This window comes from Acomys russatus, chromosome 10 (genome assembly GCF_903995435.1).
Source record: "Acomys russatus chromosome 10, mAcoRus1.1, whole genome shotgun sequence".
In the NCBI taxonomy this organism is placed as follows: Eukaryota; Metazoa; Chordata; class Mammalia; order Rodentia; family Muridae; genus Acomys; species Acomys russatus.
This window is the reverse complement of record NC_067146.1, coordinates 14057697-14078380: the sequence shown is the minus strand read 5'-3', so window position 1 is coordinate 14078380 and position 20684 is coordinate 14057697. Positions and strand designations below refer to the sequence as shown.

Sequence of the window (20684 nt, the reverse complement as noted above, 5' to 3'; positions counted from 1 at the left end):
AATGCATCTCTTCTATTATTGCTGTTTAAAATCAAACATCTGAAACTTGTTTCAGGTCATCTCCTAGCTCTCTGAAGAATTACCTTTAATTATTTTACAGTTTTCTTTCATGTTCTTTGTGCCCTTCTGTTGGTTATTTTAGCTCTTTATTTTTCATTTTAGAGGCCTTTTAGTTATTTGATGGACCTTGGTTGCCTCTCATTTAAGAATAAAGTTTTAAAATACTAGGTTATAAGCATTGAAATTGTTTGTAGATTTTGGGCATATGTCTTGAAATGTAGCAGCTGTTTCAGAGATTTGAAGCCAATCCTATTGTTCTGCCCTTTGGTTGTTACTTACGATGCTTGATGTAGCAATGTCAGCACCATATATCAGATTGCCTGTTCACTGTCCTCGCTTCTGCCTCAGGATTTGTCTCTTATGAGCCTGTGGAGTCCAATATTCATCCATTTGCCTACTGGCTTTCAGGATCTTATCTTAGGGCACTATTTGTCTCTCCGATTATCTTTATATTCTTGAGCTTATGTAAGTAGATGAATAGGTGGGTTAAACACATCCTGTAATGTTTTTTTTTATTTTTAAAAAATAATTGTTTAGAGAAGGAACCAAAATGAGTGCTTGGATTAACTTCTTTAATTTGTACTCAATGTTCCATTGTGAATCTATACCATAATTTATTTAATCAGGCTCCAGAAGGTTGCTATTCATGTAAGCTGGTAATTTTTCCCATATTTAGAAAGTGTGGTGAGTGTCTGTAAATGGTAGTTATTTGCTTAGAGGTAGTTGGAACATACTGCAAATAGGTCTTCACAAATATTAACTGATAGAAATAGGCTTATTTTCTGATATTATCTTCTGAAGAAGGATTGGTCAGCTTTTTCTGAAAGGAACACACAATAAATATATGTTAGGCTTTGTAGGTCATTGCTTTTTGTAACCTCAAATCCTGCTGTAACTCAGTAGTCATTTTTAAACAATTGAAAATGTTAAGAGGTGGTAGAATGTTGCTGAGCATGTGTGTGTGGGGCCAGGTTCAACCCTTAGTTCCGTTGTCAGCACCCTCCTCCCTCCACACCCACACTAAAGAAAGGTGTGTTCATGCCCAGGAAGTGTTCAGGAAGGGCTGAAAAGGTCCTCAGGGTCCTGGGTCCCTCACACCACAGTCTGAAGTCCCACAGACCTGCCAATCAATTCCAAATATGGGTTCTTTTTTTTTTTCCCCTCAGTTACTGTGTTTTACAGGAGTTAATTTTATAGGACACAACTAAAATTACCTGAAATCCTTGCAAAGGGTAGCTCTTGGCTTCTTCAACAGGGGGCTTCTGGGTCTAGCAGTTGAGCTCTGGGGAGCTGTAGATAGGCGTTTGTCAAGAGGTTCACTGTGCGAAGTCGGAAATTCAGCTAAGGCTTTTCTTGATGCACGTGGCCTGTTAGAAGATTGGTTTCCATCATCTGCTTAAGCAGTTTATCCCTAAAGAAAGAAGTACAGAGGAGGGCTCTCCTTGTCTCTCCAGGTTAGCGGGAAGCATGTTGCCTTCACAGCGATTAGCTGAGCTGCCTGAGACTTTGTGCCTGTCGTGGCCTGCCAGTTCCCTGCCTGCCTTCCCTGTGGCGTTTTAGCTGATCTGTGCAGTTTGTAGCCATATGGTCCCCTGAGCACGTGGCTTGGCTTCCCTGTCCCTACTGCTGGATCTGTGGGCATTGCAGATTTCACAGACCTGAATAGCACTGTTGGGGGAGGGGGAAAGAGCTTGTCCCCAAGAGATGTCTTCTCACTGCCCTGCTTGTTAGAGACCTCATGCTAGCTCTCTGTACAATAACATAAACAACACCCAACTCTGTGCTTTGAAACAAACTACTCAGACTCCTTCCTTAAAGCTAATCCTTTGAGACGTGCCTGAGAGCCCAGGCAGTTGGCTGGCATTGGCAGCCAAGGCCAGCATCAGAGCTGAAGCTGTAAGGTGGTGATGGACGCACCGTGGATCTGCAGAATGGGCCCATTTAGTTAGAGTGGATCTGACTTTGTACCAGTCACTTTTTTGCTTTGATTCCAGCTCAAGAGTTATTCAGCATCATAGCTAGAGACATTTGTTAGGATGTTTCTGAGATCTCCGACCCTAGTTTATTTGCTTGGAGAATTCATCCCTATGGTTACTATGGTATCTCACTATAGTTTTGCTTTACGTTGACCTTTGTGACTAGTGGTTTCCTGTGCCCTCCCTCTGTTTGTATAGCCTGCTTTAGAGAAATGTCTCCAGAAGTTTGCTTCGCCTGTTGTTCAGTTCCTGAAAGTTGTTGGCTTTGAACTCAGGGTTTTTGATTGGGCTGCTTGGTTTTGTTGTTGTTGAGTTATAGAAATTTTGGAAATATTCTGGGCATTAACTCTGTCAGATACATGATTTAGAAACAATGTCTCACATTTTATGGGTTGCCTTTTACTGTTAGTTTTACTTTTGGTGCACAGTGGTTGCTTTTGTTTATTTATTTGTAATTTTTAGGCAATCTAATTAGCTATTTTTGTTATTATTATGTTTGTCTTTGGTTTTATATCTAATAGATCATTGCCAGAATCAAGACAGTGATCCCCTGCCCCTGTGATTTCTTTTAAGATTTTTGAAATTTCATATTTAAGTTATGGATCCAGTCTGAATCAATCTTTAGTGTGGCATTGAGAACCCAGCTCAGTCTTTACTTTCTCTAGCTTCCCGTACGGCTCATTGTAGACTGTCTTTCCCTACTTACTGAATTTCCACTCTTGTCAATAGCCATTTGACCATATATGGAAAGGTTCATATCTGCACCTTTCCACTATTCTGAATTGCAAGTCTTTATGACAGAACTGTGTAGCTTCTGTTATTGTAACTTTCTAGTAAGTTTTGAGATAAGGAAACATACGTCATCTGGTTTTGTTCTTTTACCTATGTGGTGGTCCTTGGAGATCCAGTGTGGATTTTATTATAGGTTTTCCTATTTCTGCAAGGCAAAGTCATACCAATGAACAAGCTGTCAAACCTGTTTGGTTGCTCATTTAAATAGTACATGTAGTAAAGCTTGAACAGCACACACAGACTGGCTTGTTATCTTACTTTGTTTTCTTATCACTATGATAAAATAACCTGACAGTACAATTTTGGAGAGAGAGCTCACAAATCAGCATACAGTCCATGGGAAGGGAAGCCAAGGCAGCAGGAATTTGATGCAACTTGTTACTTTTCATTTCCAGTCAGGACACTGGGGACTGAATACTTCTAACCTGCATCGGCCCTGCCAGCTTAGAGCACCAAACTCCTCCACATTGCACTTACAAAAGACTTCCAGCGGCCTAAGAACCACCACAGTCCCTTATCACAGCGACAGCTCCACTCTGCTGATTTCCACCCCAGCAGGAGCCTGAGGGGTCCTACGGCACCCACAGTCAGCACAAGACAGCACGTGCGCCAGTGCTCAGCTCCTCCTCTCCGCCTCAGTCCGTCCAGGGCCCAGGCTGAGGTGGGGTGGTGGTGATCGTGGTTCTGGTTCACACGCCCCTCACCTCTGTTAACTCATTTAAATGCCTCCTAGGCATGCTCAGGAACTAATCTCTGGGTTGGTTGTAGATTTTGTCAATTTGACAACAGTATTACACATAGCCCGTGCACACATATTTCATGCAAATACTTGAAACACTGCATTTTAAAAGAAAGTAAAAGTAAGTACATTTGTGGTTTTGATAGGATTGTGTTAAACTTACAAATTGACAAAATCAAACCAACAACCTAGGCAGCAAAAATATTCTTGACACGTTGGCAATGTTAGATCTTCTAATTCATACTCATGGGGTGTATTTCTACTTATCTTTGTTGTCTGACCCTTTTTATGTGTATGTATGGTGCAGGCCAGAAGTTGACTCAACACCAGTTAGGTAAAGTGGCTAGCCACCAAAGTCCCAGAATGCTCGTGTTTCTGCCTCCCAGCACTGGAGTTATAGGCATGTGTTGCCACACTTAGCTTTTTGCATGGGTGCTGCGGGGGCAGGGTGATCTCAACTGAGGATCTCAAGCTCCCTCAACAGTGTTTTATAGTTTGCATTGTATATGCTTTTTTTACTTCCTTGGTTATTCCTAAGCATTTTGTTGATGCTTACTATTGTTGATGAAATTCAGATGTTATTGTTAGTGTAATAGAAATAACTGATTTTGTCTTCTACTACTTTAATTCATTTATTGGTTTAATAATATTTGTGGAATCTCTGTTTTTTCATATATGCCTTGTGAGCAATATAATTTTATTATTCTCTTACAATTTGTATGCTTTTTATTTGCTTTTCTTACCTAATTTCTAGCTTTATGCTGAGTGGAAGTGGCTCTTTGATAACATTTTAAGCAAAGATACTTAATATGTTTGGTGAGATCTCAACTGGCCAGTATATTCACATGCAGTCATACAGAGAAAGCAAAACACGAACAAATGAAAAATTTGTCACTTGCCTGACCTTTATCAAAGGCCTGTATGGCGAAGAGAAGTTGTAGGGATGGTTTTGCTAGTGCACTAGTCCACAGCAGTCCAGACAGGCTGAGATGTGGTTGGAAGGTTTCATTAGCAGTCTGCTTTGCAGGTGTGAGTTAGAAGGGCTACAGGAGCATTTGCAGGTGTGAGTTAGAAGGGCTACAGGAGCATTTGCAGGTGTGAGTTAGAATGCTACAGGAGCATTTGTTCTTGCTGAAAGGATTGCCATTCATTGCCACCCCAGCGTCCTTTAGTGTTTTATGTGAGTGTGGTGCATTTGTTATAATTAATGAATCCGTATTGATATGCTGGTATTAGTTAACGTCATTACTTTATTTAGATTTCCCTTAATGTCTTCTTACAGCATCTCAGACTCTCTGCTTTCATTTGACCTTGACCGTTTTGAGGAGCGATGAGGTGCTTGGTGTAGGGTGTTACCACAGAACTCTTGTCTGATGTATGGTTTCCTCTTAGCTATCTCTGATAGTATTTGATTGTACCAGAATATTGTGATTGTTAACTTTTTCCCCCAAAAGTAAGATTGCATTTGTACTTTTGTGATGGACTAGGGAGAACTGACAGTGCACAGTCCTAGGGTGCAGGAGAAAGACCAGCTGTCATATCAGTGAGGTGAAGGGCATGTGTTTCATTTCTAATGGCCTCATCAAAGAGCAGGCAGTCTCCAGCCATCCCTGTAGAAGCCCTATTAAGCTTGATAATCTCTGCTTTTTTTTTTTTTTTTTTTAAAAACCAAGATTGGTAGTAGTGCTAGAGCTGTTGTTGGATGCATCTGGGGAGCTATTAGAGAGTGTCTGTAGCCCAGAAGGCTGTTGTAAGAGCTTGTCATCTGATGCAGGCTGCAGGGCTCTAAGACGCCAAGTAGCAGCAGCCCCTGGCCTCACAACATTATGGGGACTGTGCAGGTCGTCACTGTGGCAGGGGCCACAGAAGGGATTGCTGTCTCTCTCCCTTGACACCGTCCACAGCTCTCCTGACTTTAGCCTGTATCTCTCACCGTCATGAGAACACTCTCCCTTTGCTACTGGGATTTCAAGTGGTGTGGAAGGAATCGGATTTAGTGCGTGTAACCCTGAGTCCAGATGGTGACTTGTTCCTCACAGAACCCTGCTCCTGAGCCTTGGGTGATCTCGCAGTGTGTCTGCATGCAGATGGCTTGGGTAGAGACCTGTAGCGTGTAGTGAAAGCGATCAGTGGGAGCACACGTCAGTCATCCTGATGAGAAACTCCCTGAGAACAGTTCAGGGGTGGTCTGCAACCGAGCCAATGAGCAGGCTCTGGATAGGAATGCACGCTGTATTTTACTTACTGCGCAGTGTGTGTCTATACCCAGTATTTGATTATTTCTTCCATGTCTCTGAAAGCAATTGCTTGTTTTCTGGGCAATGATGACACAGTTTACAGTGGGGTCAGACCCCCATTCCCCCCCCCCCCCCCACTTCCTTTCTTCCCTCCTGCCCGCCTTCCAAAAGCTAAGCCTTGCATCCTTGGCAGCTTCGGAGTGCACAGCTCTGAAGAGGAGGTTGCTAATCGGGGATATGCCAAGCAGAGGCTTCTGCTGTGTTCTAAAATGTAAGCTTCAAGAATCTAATTGCTGCTGTCCCTAACGTGTTATCAGGGGTGACGAACACCAGCCTTGTCAGAGGGGACACTGAGAGGTGAAGATATGACCCTGTGATACCTTCCCTGGTGCCCTTGCTCTCTGAGCATGCTTGCAAGCCGGGGCTGTCAGGATATTTCTCATGCTGTGATACAAGGAAATTCTGTATGGTTTTGGCAACTGACATTTTAATAAGAGTTAATTTGAGTTTGGGAATAAGTACAGATCTGTCCAAGAGTAATATTTTGGAAATACTGTGAGATGTGTGCATTTGAGATGACTGGAGATTACCTTTCTTTTGGGTATCTTTTTGAAGGGGTTATTGACTAGCTGTAGGAACAGTTTTGCTTGGTATGGCTTAGAGGAAAATTTTTTATACTCTTTGGTTTGCAGTTAGAATAGCAGACTAGCACATATTATGAAGCCCATATCCCTCAGATGTTTTGTCACCTGTTTTCTTTTCACACAAATGAGGGATTTTGAAAAATCGAGACATAGTCACTGGACCTTTTCTGTTTGGGCCTGCTGTTCACTGTTGATAGTTTTGGGAAGGTATTCTATTGATATAAGGTTTTCTTGGCATTAATATGTCTAGATTGTAACAGACATAAGATTTTCTCTTTTGGTTTTTGTAACTGAATAAATTAAAAAAGAGATTTATTTATTTATTATGTATACAGTCTTTTGCCTGCGTGTACACCTGCACTCTAGAAGAGGGCACCAGATCTCATCATAGATGGTTGTGAGCCACCATGTGGTTTCTGGGAATTGAACTTTAGAAGAGCAGCCATCTCTCCAGCCCCTGAATAAATTTTTATTTGTATCTTCTAGACAGTATCTTATGGACTTTTGTTTTGTTTTTAATTGATGTAGGGAGCTCTTGGATTTGGTTGTTCTGTAACCCATTCTGGTAACCAGCCCTAACCCTGGTTTGACCTTATTTTATATATTTTTATTACCTCCAATCTTCAAGTTTCTCTGGCCAGAAGTATTTTTGGTTCTGACTCCAGGCTTTAGGGTTTAGCTCTCTTGACTCAGCTGTCATAAGGACATAGGAAAATGGTTATGGTCATATGACACCGCTGTTTGCTGCTTTCAGAGTTGCATGGTAATCTAATACTGTATAGTAGACAGATAACAATTACTTATTTGCTTAGTCTGGCTTCTGACCACTGGCCCTTATTCACAGTGGTCAAACCCAGGTCTTTCCATCTGCCAACCACAGTCGACCTTCCATGGACTCAAAGCCTGATTCTAACTGCCATCTTTTGTCTTTCTTTCTATATGACAGTACTTAGCTACTGCAATTTTGTGTTGTGCGTACTTTCTAACTTGTTTTTGGTTTTTGCCTGTTCTTACAATTGTGCCTTTGAGCATTCTTTTTTTAAAATTAATTTATTTATTTTATTATGTGTACAATATTCTGCCTAAATGTGTGATTCTCCACAAGATCTCATTATAGATGGTTGTGGGCCACCATGTGGTTGCTGGGAATTGAACTCAGGACCTCTGGAAGAACAGACAGTGCTCTTAACCACAGAGCCGTCTCTCCAGCCCCGCTTTGAGCATTCTTTATTCTTTCTGGTATGTGATTGGCTGGTTCTTTGTGAAGGTGGAGAATAGCTGTTTTTGATGAGTCTAAGAATAAATGAATGTGTTCTATGTTGAAGAATCTCAAGCCTTCTAAGAAATAGGCCTCCTTTACGACACTGCCCAGTGTGCTGTCTGTCATGGCGACAGACACTCTAGCTGCTTTTGTTTCATGCAAAACAGAGACTAGCGATGTTGCCAGTTGTCCTTCCCTGGTGGCAACTGACCCGTTAGCTCAGCCACCTGGTGGGTCCTGATGGGGCCTGATTGAAGCATAGAAGAGTCTGATTTTCACTCTGCAGATGGAGTGGATGGCAGCAATATTTTGTAGTCAGCAGCAACCTTGTAATGCTTGCAAAGAAAGAAGAAGAAAAATCCCAAACAGCCTTGAAACAACAAAGGTCTGCATATAATTGGGTGAACTGTTGACTGCTGGCCATATCATAGGTTCTGCTTATAGCTGTGGTGCAGTAATGTCCCAGTGTGAGTGTATTTTACTCTGTACACACTGTGGGGTGTTGTAACCTTCACACAGGAGTAGTTGTGCTTTTGCACTTCAAATAGATATCCTTGAGCCCCAGACTGGAAGTTAATCACTTTCAGCTGAGAGTGCCATGCAATGTAATGATTTTGGTGTCCGAAGCCAGACATGCCCATAGTAGCGTCCTAGAAAGATAACTTGTAGAGTAGGTGAGGTAGTATTTTAGCAATTTAACATTCCAGCTCCGTAGCTTCTTTCCTGGGCTGAGATGACAGTTCCTGCACCCCTCACCTGTCTTTGATCTCTCTGCTCTCTGTATCAGGCACCTTACCTGGGTCCTTTCTCATGTAGTGAGAGGGGTACCCTGTTCTAGTTTAACCCTTGCCTCTTTCCCTGGAGTCACTGAGTCGGATTTTGATTTTTAGTTTTAAACTTGCATCCAGGAAAATTTCAGTAAGACAGGACTTAGTGTGTTGTTTTTTAAAGTTGTTATTCTTACTGAAGCAATGTTTTTACTGTGTAGCCCTGGATGTCTCTCTTTTTTTAAATTTTTTTAAAAATTTATTTTTATGTATATGAGTGCTCTATCTACATGTATACCTGCATGCCAGAAGAGGGGATTAGAGGCTATAAGATGGTTGTGAGCTACCACGTGGTTGCTGGGAGTTGAACTCAGAACCTCTGAAAGAGCAGATAGTGCTCTTAACTGCTGAGCCATCTCTCCAGCCCCGGATGTCTCGTTTTGGAGCTTACAGTACAGTCCTCACCAGCCTCGAGCTCGGTGGTCCTCTTCCTTCTGTCTCCTGAGGCCTTAGAGTCCAGGTGTGAACCATTGCATTGGGCCAGATTTTCAGCCCTTCAGCCTTATAGTTAACCAAGAGGTGAATACTGATGATCTTTATGAATGAAACAGCCTCTGTCTTATTGAGAGATCTTTATAAGGTCTTTGGGAATCGATTAGTATCATGTAGTTTTCTCTGATACTGTTCCTAGGAAGACAATATTGGGTCTACAATATTGGCTGCCTATCTCACTTTCATGTCTGACTATGGTGGGCTTGACTCTATGCTGTGTGCTGAGGACTATGGATGCCAGTTTAAACATCGCTGCCTTCTTACTTACAGGTAATGCAGGTTTTGAATGCTGATGCCATTGTGGTGAAGCTGAATTCTGGAGACTACAAGACCATCCACCTGTCGAGCATCCGCCCCCCAAGGCTCGAGGGAGACAGCACACAGGTGAGACCAGGGAAACGTGTTAGTGACTTTTCTACTACAGTGATAAAAACACCATGACTGAGGCAACTTCTAGAAGGAAGGGTTTCTTTGCTGTGATCTGTCATGGTGGACACACAGCAATGGTGGCAGGAACTGGATCCATGAGCTCATTTTGAGCTGCGCACAGAGAGGTTGTGGGTGGTAAGAATATGCACACATGCCACAAGGTTTTGAAGTGTCAGGTCCCACACCCAGTGACAGTCCTAGCCAGGAACCTCCTAGGCCTCCCCAAAACAGCATTGCCTGCTAAGGACCAGGTGTTCACACATAGAACCTATGGAGCCATTCTCATGGAAGTCACTCAGGAATCAACTGCACTTCTGCCAAACCAGAGAGGAAGCCAGAATAAAGGTGGCACCCATATGTGAAAGGGTTATTAGTCTTCACAATTCTGCAAGTGTTATGCCTTTATACTTGTAGCCCAAACTGTGCTTAGTCTCTGCTCTGCTCCATTTCAGATAGTTCCTATTGGCACTCCTCCCCAGGGAGCTGGAGAGCTATCAAGACTGGGATTCGGGAGTTGGTGGGCAAATCTTATTTTAAGAAGATCTTATCTTTCTGAGAGAATAAGATGGAGATGCTCTGTATTGACTTACATGTGTCCATTTTGGTTTGGTAGTTCCTTATGTTTCTGCTCTGGGGAAAAAAATTAATCTTTGTGTATATGCTTTCTGGGGTCACCTACTTATTTCTTACCCCTGCTAACTATATTATCTGCATTTTTTTGTACTATTTGTTGAGACTTTGGGCTGAGTAAGTGCTCGCCTGACCATGTGACTTGAATGTGTATGTCAATTCTAAGTGATTACGCTTTGTGTGAAATTCCAACAAAAGCAGGTCTTCAGTGTACCTCGGCAGCTTGTGGCTCGACTTTGTGGATGTGTGATTTGAGTTGGTAGGGATAAGGATTGAATATTTTCTTGGGTTGGGTTATATCTTGCTTTTAAGGCCATCGTTCTTGCTCCTGTCATTTCCCTCTGATAGCATAAGCGTTTGTGTTGACTGGTTATAGAGTTAGGTTCTTGGTGCGAGCTCCTGCCAGGGAGTGGCTTCTAGACACTGGACATTGTGGTTGAAGCTAGGGCTGTGCATTACCAGGTTTTCTGTTTGCCTCATTTGTCATTTTAAAGATGAGAGATTTGCTCTTCCATTGTTTTGTGCACACACATGTTGTAGTGCAGTTACAAGCTGAGATTCAAACCCTGTGGCCATTTGTGAGGGAGTTAGTTTATAGACAGCACATAAGAGTGAAATCAAAATATCATGATTATCTTTTGAATCAGATCATGCATTTAAAAAATCATTTATAGGATGGTGATTACAGTGTCTGTCCAGTCAGTTCCTTTACTCTGTTCTTCTTGGTAGAGGAGGCAGTTTAATGCAGCAGATAGTATTGTGGTAAGGTTGAGAATTTAAATGCATGAAAGCTTAGAAATGCCAAAATGAGGTTATCTCAGTAACTGTAGCTGTGCCTCATTGCACAGAGTAAACACACATTTCCAATTTGATCAGGATGGGAGCAGTCCACGATTCTGCATCTGTGCCCTTCCCACAGCAACTACAACTTTGGAATTCTTGAATGTTAATTTTTATGTCTGCATCATTAGCCAAAGCATTATGTTAATGTAGGCCGTGTGGCTGGATTTTAAGCAGTTTTTTAGGGCCTGGGCATGTTGAGCTTAGGTAGACTAATAAGTTTTCTGAAGAAGGAAGTACCTTGCCAAGAACTCTTTCTCCAGGCTCCTTTGGAGCTCCTTAGCTGCTGAAAGGTCGTTTTCTCTTAGCTCAGTGGCTGATGGGCAGCTGTTGATTTTCTTGTGTTTTCCTAGCTCAGGCTGGATTCTGATTATACTATTTCTTATTTCCTACCAGAATGAGTAACCTCTTTTTCCTTCTTGCTCTCTACCCCCTCCCTTTCTGTTCACTCCTGAGATCTTACTCCATTTTAAGAAAGTTCTAAGTAAGGCTCAGCTATAAAAGTCAGCAGCATATGGCTTCTGAGAGACATGAGGACTGATTGTCATCATTTGTTCATTAAATTCCTCTGGAGGCACGTGGGAATGGGTCCCACTAGAGTTGGGTGCTATAGCACAACAGTGGAGGGCACCCTGCAGCACCCAGATGTGGCTGTTCTGGCTCTTCCCTGAGAAAGACAGGAAGTAAGCACATGCGAGGATGGCTACTTCAGGCCTATTGTGTGAGCCACACAAACCAGCTACATCGTTGTTTCAAACTTTAGTTAGCTGCGTTTACAAACTAAAATATTAGCTTTCATTTACATTTGTTAAAACCTATGCAAAATATTATATCAACATTTGATGAACACTAAAGCATTATTTTACACTTACACCCATCTCAGTTCTTTGCAGCATCCTTCCAGGGTTAAGTAGCTGCACGAGGCTGATGGCTGATGGCCAGGATTGACTTTTTGTTGTTGTTGTTGTTGCTTACCCCTCTGGACAGCAGAGCTCAAGAAGCCGAGATTAGTCACTGTCAGTATTTACTGGCTGCCTGGAACTGTTGGGATGTGCGACCGTCTCATGAATTTTGAAGTTTAGTAGATGTACATAAATAATATCATTGCTGTTAAGAGCTGTACAAAAAAGTTTAAAGTTTACGGAGAATGTATAATCTGAGAATTTCTTTGAGGAAATGACATTTAAAGCCTGAATGGTGGTTCAGAGTTAGTCAGCTAAAAAGTGGGAGGCAATTTCTGAACTGGAAAACATTGATGACAAGAAGCAGGTGAGTTTGGGGGGAACCAGAGGATGGACAGCCACTGAGGGTAGTGTGTGGTGACGGGAAACCCCAGGCAGGGCCAGGGCATGTGTGTGTCCTGTGACCATCTCAGGATACACTGAGGGACTTATGATGAACTTTATTTTGTTTAACCACGAATAGCAGAGTGGATAGATGCTAGGATATGAAAACAGATAGGCTTGGTCATTAAGGAAGGGTCACGTGTCAACATTTTCTGGTGTATTTTTGGTTTTAGTTGTTGTACCCACCTTCCTCCTCCCCCCCTCCCCGGGGGGGGTGGTTTCTTGGTGTAGCCTTAGCTGCCTTGGACTCAGTCTGTAGACAAGGCTGGCCTCGAGCTCACAGAGATCTGCCTGCCTCTGCCTCCCAGAATGCCACTGCACCTGGCTTGTCTTGCAGAATTTTAAGCTTAGGATAAAGGTGTGAAGAGTTAAAACTCTTACGTCAGTGATTTGATTTACAAGATATGAAAGTAATTTACATTTGTACAAATCTGATCTATAAGGGGTAGTTGTGGTTTCTTCTGCCTCGATTGACCGAGTTCCCAGGGGAGAGTGTGTGACAGCAAGGACTGTAGTTGTTCCCCCAGCACTCCCTCTAGGTCTTGGGGGATTCAAAGTATTTGCCTTTCTCCTTAAAGAATTCCCTGAGCTCTCCCAAAGAGCTCTTCTAAGCCTGTTCTAAAGTTAACAGAGATTTACAGTACGGTTGTGGGAGAGAACTTGTCTCTGCTTCCCAGTGGTGCTGTGATTTATGTAGATGTGTGAGGCCTGGCCAGGAGAGCCTTGGGTTTTCAGTTTCCTTTACCACTTTTCGATGTTTATACCTGTGACGGGCAGGAAGGCCAGTCACGTTATTCAAGGTGGAAGCAGGCACAGTAGCGCACAATGTTAACCCCAGCACACCGGAGGCAGAGGCAGGTGGATCTCTGTGAGTTGGAGACCAAGCTTGATCTACAGAGAGAGTTCCAGGACAGCCAGGGCTACATAGAGAGAGAGAAAAAAAATTTTTTTAATTAAAAAAAAAAAAAAAGGTATTCAAGGCAGAGCTAGTGGAGCTTAGTAGTTGTGCCAGCTCATTTGGTATCTTAGTGCAGATTAGAAAGGGGTGTCCCTTCCCCTAGGAAGCCTCAGGCCAGTCAGTGCTTGGCACACAGATTGGAGGCTTGAGTTTCAGCTCCTGTTCTGCCTTTGTCCCTTTGGCTAGATGCCTTTGTGTAAGATAGAGCTTGCACAAGAATATGTTCCTGCCCTAGTTAGAACAGGATCTGGTCTCCAAGGAAAAGATGGTGTATTTTGGGGAGACGGGGAGTGGCCTTGTGGTTGCGGAAACACTGAATGTTAGAGGATTGTTTGTGATGAAGGTATGTGGTGGATGGATTGTGCAGAGCCTTCAGGCGTGCAATTGGGAATCACCTTCTAATTAACAGGTGCTTTCTTGAGGGTCAGTGGCTTGGAAATGGAGAAAGGTTTAACCCAGCAGCTTATGGTAGGAGCCCCGTCTAAGCAAACAAGCACGCGGAAGAGGATGCAGATGCTGGCACTGGTGGAGAACAGGAGGGAAGACTTGACGACAAGTACTGTGACAGGCAGGCAGGTGGCCTTGGAGCAATTCCTGCCATGGGGTGACCTCTTGAGCTCCAGGCGAGGACCCAGTGGGGTTTCTCTTCCTCCTTCCCTAGCAAGTTTATAGTAGATCTTGACACATCAAGACACATCAAGAGTTGGGGTGGGGTGCAAAAGAGGGGAAATTGGATTTTTCCTCTTTTTGCAGGAAGACAAGATTTTGCTCAAGGCTAACTGTATACTTCACCCTCCTGCTCTGGTTATGTTCTAATTCGAGCAAGAGGAAGCACTTAAGACACTGGTCAAAGTGACTTTTTTCTCCCAGGCTTTCCTGTATTGCCTGGCAGATCCTGTGTCTCGACTCGAGCTTGGTTTATGGTGGATGGTCCTATGGGAGGGTTAAATGCAGGAGCATGTAGTTACTGTTCCCTCAGAAGCATTCGGTTGGGTGTGCCTGCAGATGTTGGTGGGCTTGGTCTTGCTTCTGGATTACTCCTGGTGGATCTGGTGTCTGCTCTTAGGAGCTGTGACTCCTTCAGGCTGAAGGCTCTTGTGAACCTGCACAGGCATCAGACTTCTCTAAAGGCAGAGCTTGCTTTATCCAGTGCGTTATCCAGAGATAAGTGCTAAGTCTCAGGGAAAGGCTCTGGCTTCTCTGAGCTGCTGCCTTGAAGGAGGTAGTACATTGTGCAATCTCAGGGCTTCCTAGGGAGCTCCTGGCTTTGATCTGAAACTGGAAAGCCTAGTGCTCCACAGCCCAGAGCTTCCATGGGCTTTGTGTTGCACTTGGAGTGCTAATGACAAAGAAACAGCCCCCAGGCATCCAATGAAGGGGCTGACTTATTCCCCCATGAAGCCTGCTCTTGCAGTGCTATTGTAGTTGTTGGCACAGAACGATGAATCTGAAATTTACCTCAAAAACAGGTACTTCATTTGCCCAGCCCCCGGGTGTATCGTGGATTAAGTTTGCTTTTGGCTCCTGAGCCTTTTCCTAGGTTGCTTTGTGCAGCATGTCTGGCTCTCGCTCTTATCCTGGGACTCTCTCTCTGAGCTTGGTACCCAAGGGTAGAAGCTGGAGCCTCTATTCATTTCCATTACCCGCCTTTGAGCCTCCTCCCTGTGAGCTCACCATAAAGGTTCTTCCACAACAGGGCCTGTGAACATTCAGACCTGGGGAGTGAAGGGTATTTCTAATCTCCCCGTATCCTTGCTGCCTTTACTTTGGTTGTCTCTCCCAGGTCTGTGCCACCTGGGACTTTTGGTTAGGCGGGTAGTAGAGGATTAGCAGGCAGGTGTATTATCAGGGCTGCCCTGGCAGTCTTAAAGGCCTTTTGTCAGAGGCAAAGCTGATTCAGGTTCTGATAACTTCATCCGTTGTGCAGGACCCTTTGCCGTTTAGACACAATTACAATTGGGTTCTCAGTTTATTCTATTTAGTTTTGACTTTTGGAAGAAAGATGACTGGTTCCTCTGGCTGCCCAGGCAGACCACGTGACCACTGAGATGCACACCAAGAGAAAGCTGTGAAGTCGGAGTCCCCACACAAAGTAGGGGCAAAGCAGTGAGCCCACTGACTGGCCTCAGGCAGGAACCAGGAGCACAAGGCGGCCAGCAGGTGAGAGAGGGGCTCCTGCTTGGCAGTGAGGACCTCGGAGACAAGCAGGAGCTCTTGGAAATGGATATAGCATTTCCCTGGTTTCCAGTGGGGAGGTTTGGGGACCGAGACAGTGTGATCAAAAGACATGGTCTGTGCCAGAGTGCTGGCAGAGGCATTCTGTGCCTGTTCCCAAATTGTTTGATCTGGGCATTTTGAGACGAACGCTTGAAACCTCCTTCATTGAAGGCTGGAAAAAAAATTTACTATTTAGAGATGATGGGTGGGTCTTTGCTCACCTGTAAGATTCCAGATTTTGTACTTTCTGTTTTCTGAGATTAGTGTCTAGGTGCCATCACTTAAAAGCATTGCTGTGATCTGCTTCTCAGCTGTAGAGGTCACTGGTGGGTAAGCCTGGCTCCTTGTTGTGAGGAGGTCAGGACATTGAGTATCTGGGCAGAGAGCAGTTTCCTAAAATGTACACTCTACTGATCTTTGTCGGGGTATTTTAAACTGGAAAAAGCAGCACGTGCCTGTCTTGTTCGCTGGGTGCTTTCTTCTCCCTCTTACAAATTACAGTTTCTTTTCCATTCCTTGAGCCAGAGATCCCCCCCCCTTTTCTTTCAAATCATATTTTGTGGCATTTTAACAACCTCCTAGTGGGTCTTGGCAGTTAATCCTCTGAACCGTGTGCATTTACCTCTTGCAGCCCATCTCTCTCCTCTCTGTCCCTTTAATCATCACGATCACACAGTTTTACATTTTCAACTTATCTAGCCCTTGCTCATGCTCATGTTTCCTTCCGCTTCTCAGCCCCACTGAGCTATAGTAATTTATCTGTTGCTTCTGCAGTTGGCGGTACCATTATTGGCTGTTCTCTGACCCCTTAGTGTGTCCTCTGTGCCAAGGGTAGCCCTCTGCCTTGCTCGGCTCCTGACAGGCCAGAGGCGTCTGTACTCACAGCACTTTCCTTCCCTCAACATGCTGTAGTATTTCTATGTGTGCATGCCTACTTTCCACTGTGACGTCCCAGTGTGGCTGAGATCAGGAATGGCATTCCTCTTCTTTATGTCCTCTTTCAGAATCTTACAGAGTACTGTGGACGTAGTAGAAACCAACCAAATGTTTAAGTCACATCTGCTGAGGCATAAGACTTATTTCCTGTATTGCTTTTGGGTGCCATCATTTTGCCCACTCGAAATCCTTTACTAATTCCTGGGCTGCCTCTGCTAGGTCTCTCCAGCTGGGGCCATGTACTGGGTCATAAGTCCAGGAGGGCAAGTCTTTGCTTTCCTGTTTACCCGCTTCCCTTCTAATTGCATTGCTTGTTTTGCAGGATAGTTTGCACTGGCTTAGATTTTTGCAGTAACTTCTTTTCCCCACTCTGTTTCAGTCTTGCTTCTGCCATTGCTTGACTAGTCCTGCATCTCCCTGTGTGGCTTTCCCCGTAATGTGTTAGCACAGTGCAACTTGAGTTCAAGCCAGCAGGGGGGTTAATTTCAAGATTGTAGGTGTCTTTGAACATGGGTCCTTTCTTCTAGCACCTCTATGCTCTTTCTTAGTTTTTTCCAAACACCGTCCCCTCAGGTATGTTGATTCATTGACAGCTTTAGGTGTACTTTTTCCTCAGGGCTATTTTTCCCCCTTTCTGTTGCCGACCTTGTTGGTTGTCAGATTATTTCTTTGCTGGAACTAATTTTAAAATCAATTAGAGAGCTTTCCCCGTCATCTTTCTCTCTTTATTTATGAGGTGCTGATTGCAGAACTACCTACACTGTGTTTAGATAAATTACCATTTTTTTTTTAAGTAACATTTATATTCAAGCCAAGTTTAGTGCAGCCATCCAGTGCTTTGCACTTTTGCAGGCCAGAGCTGTAGGTTTCATTCCTTGATGGTCTAATTAGCTTTGGGCTGGAAGAATTTTGTTCTATTTAGAAACCAAATGTTTAAGTTCCTCATAGACTCTGGTTCTGGGAAATTATTTTTATTAACACGATGTTTATAATTTTAGGTGTGTGTGCGCGGGTGTGTGCGTGCATGCATGTGTGCGTGCGTGTGCGCGCCAGCGCGTGCTGGCTGGCAGGTGGACCTTCGATGGAGTGATGGATTATGGATGAAGCAGCAATGCTTTACTCCCACTGTTTTCAGCAAAGGCTTTTGAGAGCTGAGACTAGGAAGGGAAGCTGAAGGACACAGATGCTTGGTTTTTTTCCTAGCAAATGACAGGCCTATTGGTTAGGCATATTTTTGGTGTCACTTTTCATTTTAGCCTTTCTCTGAAAATCTGCAGTCATTTTATAGGGTGTTCACATTGTATAGTCCTTAATCCACCCACTGTATGCTGGCTGGCTGGTTTGGGGTACAAGATCCTTTGGCCACCTTGGTGGTATAGGGCTGCTTTACAATAGGACCTCTGTCCAGTTTAGCTGTGAAGACATTTTAGAGACTCCGTGTCCTTTACTTTGTCATCTCTCTGCTGGTGTCAGCTTGTCCTTGTTGTGCTGTGTGGCACACATGGAAAGGCGAAGCAGAAGCATCACATGGCGGCACCTGGTACATCTTTATGGTTGCACATTGGTCTTCAGAGTTTGTTGCTTCTGCCGGTGCAGATTCTGGGCAATCTATGTATTAGATGCTTATAATTTCTAGTTTCTACTTGTTTGCTCTCTTTCTTCTTTTCCTCTGTCTCTATGCAGCTTGATTTTCTAGGTCAAGTACATTCCTCATCTCTTTAAGTCCTTTGCAGGCGAACTGCCTAGCATGTAGTTCGTACTCAGTTATGTCACGTCCTCTTGCGTCTCAGTTGCTGTTGCAACTCCTTGTTCATAGTCTTTTGCTGCAGATCTGCAGAGCGCATTGACCCTTGACTGGGATTCTGCCAATGACCACCAGAAGGATGCTTTCCTGATGACCAGAAGGCCAGACTCTTTCCTTGTGTGGCTGCCTTTTGCAAGGTGGGCTGCAATTAGGAGAAAGCCTCCTCCTTATTCATATGGGGCCTGCTTAGCATCTGCTTCTCCAGCTGGATGGCTAGTTTTAGAATGACTGGTGTGTAAGGGCTGTAGGTGGAGCTTTGAAAGGGATGCTGATGTGTGCTGCCCAGGGCTTCTCCTGGCTTTGTCTTTGAGGCCCAGGCACCATGAGTTGGGGTCAGGCTGTACCGGCTTCCCTGTTCTTGTTGGACCTTCCTTACCTTTTACTGCAGCTGTTGGGATGGAGCACACTGTGTGGCAGATTGGCAGACAGTGGGTTGGCTGTTGGGATGTCCAGATTTTTAGGCCAGTTGGCACTTTACAAGGAGAGAGACATCGCTCGGCACCTTACTCACTTCAAGAGGAAAGAAGTTATCATGGCACTTTGCTAGTTCCTTCCAGCGTGTGCTAAACCACTAGCTTAGTGTTTTCCTAGGAAATGTCCAACTTCCTTCCTGCTGCTTGAGCCACCTTGAAACTGTTCTGTCAGAGCACAGCTGTGGCTTGCCTGGCTGATTGCTCTGGGCACTACCTCCTCTCTCTCTGAAAGCTTTTAGCCCCCAGCTTTCCTCCCTACTGCAGTCCTCAGCTGAGACACTCTTGTTTGCAGGTAAAGTTACTGTTGGTTCTGGGCTGCTCGTATCTGGAAATAGCAGAGTCCTAGGAGATGTCTGCTCCTCAGGGTAAGATACCATAAAGGACAGCAGGTAGAGGGGCAGCAGTTCCTGTTTGTTGCAAAGAGATTTCTGAATCCTAGAGACTAGAAGTTAGGCTCTGATACTGTGAAGGAACCTGACAAATGTAAACTCAGTGCAGTAAAACTGTGCAGCAACTTCCCCGACACTGCCCAGCAAGCAAAGTGTTCCGAGGGCTGGAGCTATCCTGGTTGGCCCTGCACTGGCTCTCTGTCAGGAGCATGCTCCCATGTGCTTGTGGAAGACACTCTCCCCATCCCAGGCCCAGTTCTCCCATCTCCACTTGCTGTTCTCTACCCTGGAGAGACGTCTTCCCTACAAGAAGTCAGAGCGGAGGCCTTGGACTTGTCTGAGGGAGTCCCTCCTAGTGCACAGTCGAGGCGGCGTGTTGCTCTTGTACCTGCTGAGTGGGCCTTGAAGTGAACCTTGTGGATTTCCCTCTCATTTAGCTGCCATGCCAGAGTCCAGTCAGAAGGAGCAGCCTCTTAAACGCAAATTCACTGCCTCAGAAAGGGGCTACAACAAAACTGCCGGCTGGTTTTCTTGAGCAACAACATTTAAACTTCTTATTTAATGCCATCTTGTATTCTAAAACTACATTTGTGCAATTTAAGAGACTAGTGTCCTACTTCTGGAATTTAAATCAGTCTAGGTCTTCATTGGTGTAATCTCTGGCTGGTATTTCTAGATACAGGTTTAAGGAGGCAACTCGTTGAAGTCAAGAGTCCTGCTTTTAAATAGTGAGTGTGGAGTAAGGCAGAGTGGCCCTCATGTTAGCTTCCTTCCTTTCTTTCTTTTTCTTTTTTTTTTTTTTTTTTTTTTTTTTTTTTTTTTTTTTTTTTTCTTTCTTTTCTTTCTTTCTTCTTTCTTTCTTCTTTCTCTCTTTCTTTTCTTTTCTTTTTTTTTTTTTTAATGTTTTGGGTTTGTTTTTGTTTGTTTTGTTTGAGACTGGGTCTCACTGTGTATCCCTGCCTGTCCTGGAACTTGCTATTTAGACCAGGCTGGCCTCAACCTCACAGAGATCCCCCTCCCTCTGCCTCCTGAGTGCCAGGATAAAAGGCGTGTGCTACCACACCCGGCTCATGTTAGGTGTTTTAATGTCAGCCTTCAAACTTGCTATTTGGTACTTGTGGTAGGAGGTTTCAAAACTGCAGTTGTTAGAAAAGGTAAGCTTGCCTCGCCGATGCTTGTGGGAGGGAGCAAGTCTTCAGCAGGTTCCAACTTTCTTTTACAGATGGGCCTTCCAGTTTCTTTGGTCTTTGTGCTTTTCAGTTTCTAGGGAAGGTTTTGCTATGTGCCTGTCCCTGAACTCCTGACCTTTCTACCGCAGCCTCTTAGATGCTCAGATGATGTGCCTGGCTCTTTCCCGTCTGATTACCACGCTACCTCCCCTTTCCTTCCCTATTGCGTGGTTCCCAGTACTGCTGCCTCTGTTTCCCTTTAAGTCCCTCTTGGATCTGCTGTTTGATTGTTGTGGGCGGCCTTGCCATTTCAGGGATGTAAAGCTTTTTGTGGTAGGCAGTAGAGCTACCCAATTTTACTTGCACTGTGACACACAGTGGCCATAACATTCTGAGGACACACTGTTGACTCTCTCATCCATGCATGTGTATACAGTTGCATTTCCGCAGCTGAGAAGAGTCCCT

General features: G+C 44.3%; 1 protein-coding gene across 1 annotated transcript in view; it reads left to right on the top strand.

The window, feature by feature from the left end:
• Snd1 (staphylococcal nuclease and tudor domain containing 1) overlaps window positions 1-20684 on the top strand; it is a 413057-nt gene that overhangs the window by 59768 nt on the left and 332605 nt on the right. Inside the window, exon 10 of the mRNA XM_051151835.1 lies at window positions 9299-9412. Coding sequence (XP_051007792.1) covers window positions 9299-9412 — 114 coding nt within the window. The remainder of the gene's footprint in view (window positions 1-9298; window positions 9413-20684) is intronic.